We start from the raw sequence: 9,839 nt of genomic DNA on the forward strand, positions 1-9,839 counted from the left end.
TGCAGTTTCCTCTCTCTTTAGGTAGTACAGTTTCGAAGGTTAGCTTGGCAAGACGGCTTAGAGATTGTATTACTTTCATCTGTCTCTTATCACCAATAACTATATGGGGTTAGTTGAGAGGTAGGTATGTATCATACCTCCATACCTTCCAACTGTACAAATTTTCGCAAAATGTCCAGATTTTTGCCTCATATTTTGTCCTTTCTGTTTTTCACTAAATTGTGGTTTTCTGGCAAATCATTAAACACGGAAGTTAAAAAATAATGAAAGACAACTGAGTTTCAGACTTCACACCCTTCAGAAAATTCATGCTAATGCAGAACCTTTTGTTCTACCAACTTTCTAAGTTTGCAAGGGCAATATTTAAAAACTGTCCCTATTGTTGGGCCTTTGTCCCACTTTTGTTTATGTCAATTGTCCTGACCTAAGAGGTTAAGAGGTATGCATACCTTTTAAATGTACCTCATTAGGAAGAACTTTCCTCATGACCTTCTCTTCTAAAGAGATTAAAAATGCGTCTCTTTCTAACCTTCCGATATGATTTTTGAACAGTGTTATACTTTTATTGTTCTGGGTTTGAGAAGTACGAAGCCCTTCACAAACTTTAAGCAGCCTGTGTACTTCTTCCCAATGAAATATTCGGAGGTGGAAATGTTTAGTAAGGAATTCACATTTTCCCTTTTTCTACATTATATGAAAATATTTAAAGGGCAATGTTAACACTACTTCCACTTAAGTATAACTTCCTGCACTACAAAGACTCTAGTGCTCAACGTACGGTTTAAAAGCCCAACTACGCAGTGTAGGTTCACATCAGGTGTGTAACAGTCAATAAATCTACCCAACTTGTTATCTGTGTGCCTGTTTACTTCACGCTCAGGTGAAATCACTTGGGATTCGAAACGGTATCTTAGTGCTGCTGAACATGAAACTTTCAGATAACAGGCAGCTGGTTCAAGTTGTGATTCAATATTTAAAGTCGTTTGGTATAAAAACGAAAAACTGGAGATTAGTAATTGAACAGCACGTAAGATAATAACATTGTTTACTATTATTTTGGTTAAATCTGTGTAGTTATACTGTTTGCTCCTCAGATTCCATTCATCTCACTTTTCATGGACGCCCCTGTTTTTTGTTCAAAATTCCTCTAATTTCTTCCTAAATCTGTCGATTTTGGGATATAATGTGATTGATTACGCTTGGCTTTCAAAAACTGGTATTATAGACTTCTGTTCCTTCAGAAAATACTACTTAACTCGCATCCTGTTATTTGGACACCACCTCAAGTTGAGTGTTTTTAAAAAAGTTGTAGAGTGTTACTAAATTTGGAAATAAGCAGTTAAGAGTACTACTGCCTGTATCTCGTTTCAATTTCTATTACTTGCATCATCTAGCGTTTGCAAAACTACATATTGCTGTAGTTCGAAACTAATAGTGTTTGTGAAAACGCGTGTAATTTAGAGTTTATTTTTGAAATGGAGTAAAATACTGTTTTGGAAGGCTTAATAAATGATTATGTAAAACTGTTTTGGTAGTTGTCAAAAATGGTTGGCTAGTTCATCTACCTGTAGTTGAGTATCTCAATTCCTTTGCTCAAGAATTCTGGCCAAAGGTGAAGTAATGGAAATCAATGCCTCAATCCAAGTACATGTTTCAAACATTCTGAGTTATGTTAAAAGTTAACAGAACGGTTTATGTACCACTGTGCTGCAAACAAGTATGACATTCCTCATTACTGACTAACTGCAATCCTCAAATTTCTTTCTCTTTTTTTTTTTTTTTTTTTTATTATGACTGACATAGTAAAATATGAGGTAAGATTATCATATGGGCATATTCTGCAAAATTAGGGAGAGCTGACTGGTATAATCCAAGGTGACCAACAGTCCCAGTTTTTCCAGGAAGTCCCAGTTTGGAAGTCTCTGTCCTGGAATCCCAAACATTGTCTTCAGGACACAGAAATGTCCTAGTTTAGACCACTCAGTCTCTCTGGTTTCACATCCTAAGCAGCTTTGGGGACTTTAATTTTTTGGGGATGCCATTGGGTATGGGGTAAGGTTGGATGCATTCGCCCTGCCAGGAGCCTTCCAGGCCCTGCCGCAGTCAGTCAGTCACTCCCTTGAGGACTTCTGTCGTGGGGGGTTCTGCTTGACCCCACTCACACAGGCAGGAGCTCTCCAGGCCCCACCACTGTCTGCCAGTTGTTCCCTTAAGGACTTCCATTGTGGAGAGCTCTGCCTGACCCCCACTCAGGCAGGAGCACGGCCAGCCCTGCCACTATCTGCCTCTGTCCCCCTTCCAGACTTCTGTCCCAGCGGGGGCATGGTCTGTACCCCCTCACCCAGGTGAGAGCTGTCCTGTACTAGTCATCCTCCACTTCTCTCTCCCTTCCAGACTTCCATTGGGACTGACCCCCTCTGGGGTTCCACTTATACGGAGGAGAGAGAGCTCTTTTCCAGAGTTACATATCTCCAAAATGCTACCAAGTCATGCAGTGTCATGCATGCTCTTGGAGCCTCTCTCAGGGGATCTTCCTAGCCTTATGGAACTCTGCTAGGCCACAAAGCCTCACAGTCCCTTATCCAGACTAACGTGACACAAGTTCTCCACTTTGCCTTGGACCTAGGGCTTTCAAACTCACAGCAGAGATGGTCCTGGGTCACCCCATGTCCGCACTTTTTGCGGCACACCTCAGTCTCTCACCCCCACGGTGCCAGGTGCCAACAAATGTACATAGCTTCAAGCCTCCTCGCATGTGGCCTCTTGCCTCCTGGGTGGTGCTATTCAGAGTGGCATCCTCATAGTGCCTGGTGAAGCACAGTAGGCCAACCTGCCTGCCCTGATGCAAGATGACTTGACTGCCCTATCTCCACTCCCATTGGGGCTGGGAGAATGGGATTGCAGCCCTGGATTCCCGGAGTGGCCCTCAAGTGTTCCAGTTTAGGTCCTGTAACAAAATGATCACCTTGGTATAATCATACCTCTCTAATGTACTTCATTAGGAGGAACGTTCCTCATTTGGGTTCCTAAAAATGTTTCTCAGTTCCTGATTGACAGGGTCTGTCACCCATTTAGCCTTAGGAATTTTTTTAACTGATATCCATGGCAAATAGAACTGAATCCTATTAATTCATCAAAATAAGTTTTTATAAGCATATTTCTCAAATGTACCTCATTATATTGGGGTCTTAAGGTCATGTTCTTCAGAGTTCCACACTGAAAGGATCTGTCGCATGTTCAATGGAATTTTTTTTAAACAGATATCCATGGTAAATAGAAATACTTTAGCCCTGATAATGGGGAACAGAGAGGCAGTGTTCATTACTTTCGAGATGGATAGTTGAGAGCCATGTTTGTAAGAATATAAAAAAGGCATATTTTAACCATAAACATTTTCCTAGTTGACATTCTTTGTAAGCTTTTCGTATGTGTTTCTACATTTTTCCTATTTGCTTCTCATTAGGAGAGGTAGGGTTCTTCATTTTTTGGAGACAGAAGGTTGAGAACTTTGATGTCCATGGTTAATTTTCTTTAAAGTTGAGGGACTTAAGAATTTTTGGTACTTGTGTATTATCACAACCAGAGTCCTAACCTGTCATAATTTGTAATGTTTTCGCAAAATGATGTCTGTTAACATAAGAAGGGTTGTGTAAATTCTTAACTACTATTCTGTCGGATTGTTTTTTCACATAGCAAGAGGAATAATGGCAGAATTCCTCTTCCGGGGAGCTTCCTTTCCCGACCTGTAAACATGACTGCTGCTTCTCTGTCGTTAATGTTACGAAGGATGAAACTCCAGCAAGACAAGCCGACTGCGTAATCTGAGATTGTTAAATGTGGTGCATATTTCTGTGAATCATTCAACCTGTACAGCACCTTTTGTTACTAGTGTAGTGGCTGTTGGGAGTAAACCAGTTCAAATGAACAGTAGTATCTGTGTGCAGCAGGATAATGTTTAACACTTCTGGCCCAGCAGTCCCTGAGGAATCACTGCCCCGTTGCTTACTATTCCTTATAGGCACCTTTGCGTTTGATTAGTGCCCATGAAAAGTTAGACGGTATATTCCTGTGTTAAGGTTGTAGTCAGGAATGCAGGATTTGTAATGCAGCGCAGCACTGTGGAGTTCACAGAACAAATGAAGTACACCACCCAGGAGTAGAAAATTTTACTGTTCTTCCTGCTTCATATGCACTGTTACGCACTACTACTTAGTTGTGTGCAGATCCCTTTTAAGGTTAAGATGACTCTTTTTGCCCAAACATAATGATTTAGCCCACTTCGGAAATCTGGTTGTGATAAATTCATAAGTACTGATTTTTTTTTTTTTTTTTAAATGGGGGGTCTCTCCAATAACTGGTTTGCATCTATTGCCTTTAACATCCTAAGTAAAATGTTCTTCGCCATACATATTAAAAAAAAAAAAAGTTTAACTTAATAAATTAGTAGCTTCTTTTAGAACATTATAATGTTAACTTGAAGATAGGAAGAGCTCTGAAACGAGAGAGGGGGTGATAACTGACCCCCCCCATTAGCTATTTGGAGCCTTTAGATGTTTACAGGTAAACTATAATGCACTGCCTATAGCTCCTGAGTTTTATCACTCAGGTATGCCACTCATTTGAAAACATTTTTTTTTCTTCTTTCATCATAAGATCTGTTGGTAGCATCAGTTTCTGTTTTTACACTCAAAGTAAAATGAATAGGCTCATTCATAACACTTGTACGCAGGAAATCTGTTTGCCTCTCTGTACCTTTTTTAAATACTGTTGATTGAATGTTCTGTTGCACAGGAAACCACATTTGAGAAATGATGGTCCCTGTGCCCCTCATCGTCTAATTTATTTTGTTTATGGTATAGATTTTTTTTTGCAGAATGTCCAAATTTTGGCCTTGTAGTTTTGGCCCATTTTTTTTTTTCATAAAATTGTTTTTCTGGCGAGTTAGTGGTAAATTATTAAAGGTTGCATCATTTTCTAACTTCATATCCTTAGAAAAATTGATAGAACAGACTTTGTATTAGCATGAATTTTCTGAAGTTTGTAAGAGCAATATTTAAAAATGGTCCTATGTTTTGGGCCTTTATCCCACTTTTATTTATGGCTTTGTCCAGATCTCTTGTTCTAAGAGGTTGAGAGGTATGGTTTTCAGGGAGGCACACATTGACTTCTTTTGCCTTGGTATTCTAGGTAGGGTGGCTTAGCTAAAACTGCTGCTTTGTAGAACACACCAAAATGTGCATACCTTTATGTTCAGATTTTTACCTGTATATTTGGTCTGTTCCTCAAAAAATGTATGTTTACTTGCAAGTTAGGAAGGATTGAAATCATTAAATAATGACATGCATTTTAATTTGAGTTCATAGCCTTAAAAATGCATGTTTACACAGAACCCGTTCTATCAATTTTCCAAGTCAATAAGAGCAATATTTTAAAATTTGTCACTATTTTTGGGCCTTTGCCCCTCCCATTATTTTTGCCAAGAGCCATATTTCACAGTAATTTCACTCTTAGTTAATCAATGCAGGAAAATCACCAGTATTACCTGAGCTTATGCTGACAGTGCTTAGTGCACTTGTAGTGTTGTAACCCCACACAGTGACATGTAACCACACTGCAGTGATGTCACTGCATATGTAATGAACTGCACAAATCTTTAGCCATTCCACAAAGCTGGGGTCACTAAGAGCATAACTCTCTTACCTAATTTTCACACACAGTTTTGTTCTGTCTCTCTGAAAACTGGAAATCTGGGGAGAAAAAGTGGTGAATTAAAATAAGTAGTAAATCATGACAAAGTTGTAGAATATTTATTTCAGAAAATGGGTGTTGATTTGTACTCTGTCAACCTCTCACGTTACACTCTTCCTGATTCTGTAGGTAAGAGTAGCAGCGGCCTTAGGTCAGCTGGTGCCCTAGGCAAAAGGCCTCCACAGCACCCCCCCACACCACCCAGGTGCCACCAACCTGGTCTACCTAGACCAAATAAATACTGGAAAAGCACCCCTGCTACAGCGGCACCCTAGGCGGCCGCCTAGTTGGCCTATGCCTAAGGCCGGCCATGGGTAAGACTTATACTTGAGGGCAATAGACTTTGCTTTAACATGCATTCTCGGAACAATTTTCGGAGCAATAATTTTCATAGTTTCTGTGAAGCTGCATGAATGAAGGTCAAGGAATATAAAAACCCAGGCTCCATTGTCCTAGAGAAGACATTCAAACCAAACCAAGTCTGCCTTAATTCTAAAGATTTCCTGAATAATTTATTCTAGTGAGTTGTATTTCCTTAATTGTAATGAGTCTGTTCCATACTCTCTTGATGCTTTGGGTGATAAACCTTTGATCCAAGAAGTGGTTCTGCATTTTATTCAAAAGGTATGATTTTCCCCTCCAGAACTTCAACCTGATTGCAGCAATGCAGTATTGAACAAAATGTTTCTTCAACATGTGTATAACATGTTGGGACACAATCGGTTGACCGATTATGTTAAGTTTAGCTAAATATTCTTGATATGTGATTGCCCTGCATTCCATAATTTTAGTTCAGTTTCTTTGAACACTTTCTAATAGGATGATGTCAAATGAGTTGTTGATTCATAGGTCTAATATACATTGTGAATAATTTCAATCAACTGCAATAAATCTTGTCAAAATGTTTTTGACAGGTCTGGCCTTTGCTTAATTGCACACATTATTTTTTTTTAAATTAGAATTTCTGTGGGTATGTGTTTGCGTGCGCACGTATGTACGTCCTATGTGGGTATATGTGTGTATATGTATGTGTGTGATAAATGTATACAAAATGTGTGATTATATATAATCTCATGTGTTTTTATGTATATACATATATATGTATATATGTGTGTGTTTTATTTATTTATTTACATATATATATATATATATATATATATATATATATATATATATATATATATATATATATATAAAATGGGTCTACTTTACATGGTCGACTTTTCAGATTGTCGACTTTCAAATGGCAGAGATCATATGATCAACTTTTGGAAAGCTGACCATGTAAAATACAACAAACAACTTAAACTGTTAGGGGGGCTACGCCCAACTCACCCCCCCCTGTAACTTAAATATACCAATTCCGAGATAGCACTTTTTGTGTGTGTGTTGGGTTTTGTGTGTGTGGTGTGTGCATGTTGCGCACGCATGTGTTGCTTGTGTATTGTGTGAGATGTGTGTTATGTTTTTATATATATATATATATATATATATATATATATATATATATATATATATATATGTGTGTGTTGTGTTTCATTTATGTATCTATATATGTGCGGTGTTTGTGTATCTTATATGCGTGGTGTGTGCGTGTTGCGCACGCATGTGTTGCTTGTGTGTTTGTGTGTGATGTTTGTTGTGTCTCTCTCTATCTCTCTCTCCCTGAGGTTCATAGGTTGGTACTAGGCTGTCGGCCATAGGGCCTATACAACCCTAGCCATAACAATTCCCTGGATATTTCCTCCCACAATATTTACTTCTCTGGACCCCTGTCTAGCAGGGCAACTGACATGATCCCCTGGGTGAATTTCGTATCTCCCATCCAATCATCAAGGTTCCTTTTGAAGAGGGCCAAGGAGGCGCTCTGCTTGACATGTATGGGCAGTCTATTCCAGAGTATGAGGAGTCTCTGGGTCAGAAACCTATCCCTCCAGCATGTTTTATTTTTATTGTGATGAGAAGGTTTAGATCCCTGGAGCATGTGGCTCTGAGGGGTTGGGATTTTTTTTTAAGTGGAGCATGTCCATGAGCTGAGGGTTTGACATGGCCTTGTATGCTAAGCAGATTGCCTCTGAGTAGACAATATGCCACAGAGTATAGCCAGAGTTTTTTTAGACTGTCAGCATATGGCATCTGATTTAGGCCTGTGATTCTTTTAGTGAGGTATTTCTGTGGCCTTTCCAGCTGTTGCGGATGTCTTGTAAGGTTCATATTAAACTGGGCATTATACTCTATACTCTATAATGAGTCTAATGAGGGATGAGTACAGTGGGACAATGACCTCCTTTTTTTCTGCATGAAAAGCCCTTAGTGATGAGGTGTGCCATGTTGTGGAGATGTGATTATCGAAAGTGAGACCACTGTGTCCCTGTCTCATCACACTTTCTATGTTTAGTGTACTGCCACCTATGTGGTAATTCATGGGCACATGTTTTTTTCCAAAGGGGATAACTATACATTTCTTGGTATTAAGCTTGAGCCCATAGCTCTGGCACCAGGCTTCTGTTTCTGTAAGGCCCTTTTGTAGAATATCCTCATAATTTGGGGATTCCGTAATTGCTCCCAGATTGCAGTCATCTGCGAACTTTGTTAGCCAGAGTCCCTTAGTGTTGGCCTGTATGTCGGAGAAGTAGATGCCAAACAAGAGTGGTCCCAGGACTGAACCATGAGGTATTCCACTTGTCTGGATTTGGAGTCGGCTACTTCTACAGTCTATGTTCTGTCAATAAGCCAGTTGGCAACCCATTGAGTGACGTAGGGATGTATGCCCAGCTTAGTAAGTTTATCTATGATTCTAGAGTGGGGGATGGTGTTGAAGGCCTTGGCAAGGTCCAGATAGGCTGTGTGGACCGCCTTACCCTCGTCCACAGCTCTGAGACTGATTCAAAGAAGTCAATTAGATTCAGGAGACTGGATCGGCCCTTCACAAACCCAAACTGGGTGGGGTCCAGTGTTTGAAGGTTGCCAATGTCTTTGTTTGCAAGTTCCATGATGATGCTTTCCATAGTAATATGTATCACGGGTACTCCGTTATACTCGACAAACGTGCCAGAAACGTGGTGTAGACCAAAAGATTTTAATTAAATGTACAATTTTAAGAATCCACTTTTCGTCGGGTAAAAATTCACTCGACTTCTTCAGATAAAACAAGCAAACTGATAACCATCTCCATAGGTGACTGCCTTTAATTTTAAATTACATTCAAACCACGTGGGTTAATTACATCTTAAAGCCACAATTACAGCTGGTTAGGACATATACATTTAAATTCACTCATGTTAATAAATAAAAGTAAATTAAAAATAACTCAAAATGTGTGTGTGTGTGTGTGTGTGTGTGTGTGTATGTATGTGTGTATATATATATATATATATATATATATATATATATATATATATATATATATATATATATATATATATATATTACAAAACCAAGAAAAACCTAAAATAAGCAAATAGCTCAATATTTACATAATTATACAACTAACAATTTAAAACCCAAACTGGGTGGGGTCCAGTGTTTGAAGGTTGCCAATATCTTTGTTTGCAAGTTCCATGATAATGCGTTCCATGCCCTTGCAGATCAGGTTTGTCTGACTGATGGGACGGTAGTTCCTGGGGTCCAAGGTGGATCCTCCCTTGTGGAGTGGGATAACTGTAGCTGTGCGCCACTCAGTGGGCACAAAGCCTGAGGTGAGGCTATGATTAAACATAACACTTAGGTGTCGTGCTAGTTCATTTTGTAGTCCATGTAGTACACAGCCTGGGATGTCATCTGGTCCCATGGATGCTGTATTCTTAACTTTGGAGAGTGTGGTTTCTACCTGTGTGGCCGTGATTACCGGAATTTGGCAGTCTTTCGGTATTGAGATGGGCCCTTTAGGGGGTGAGAGGGGGGTAAAGTTTGCACTAAATTGATCTGCCAGGATATTGGCAATATCCTTGGGATCAGTATATTTAATGCCATTCTGTTGTAGCTCAGAGCAGATCTGAGCATTGCCATTTAGATTCTTGCCATAACTGTAGAATGCCTTCTAGTTGTCTTAGGAATTTTTGGCAATTTTATTTTCGTAACTAACTTTTGAG

General features: G+C 39.4%; 1 protein-coding gene across 1 annotated transcript in view; it reads left to right on the forward strand.

Annotated features, from left to right (window-relative positions):
• The first annotated feature begins 796 nt into the window (after positions 1-796).
• The window catches only part of LOC122811525, a 1,751,548-nt gene continuing 1,742,505 nt past the window's right edge, over positions 797-9,839 (forward strand). Inside the window, exon 1 of the mRNA XM_044083457.1 lies at positions 797-1,027. Within this exon, the coding sequence (XP_043939392.1) occupies positions 926-1,027 (102 nt within the window). The 5' untranslated portion in view covers positions 797-925. The remainder of the gene's footprint in view (positions 1,028-9,839) is intronic.

The sequence above is a fragment of the Protopterus annectens genome, chromosome 1.part0 (assembly GCF_019279795.1).
Source record: "Protopterus annectens isolate FY-2018-M chromosome 1.part0, PAN1.0, whole genome shotgun sequence".
NCBI lineage: Eukaryota > Metazoa > Chordata > Ceratodontiformes > Protopteridae > Protopterus > Protopterus annectens.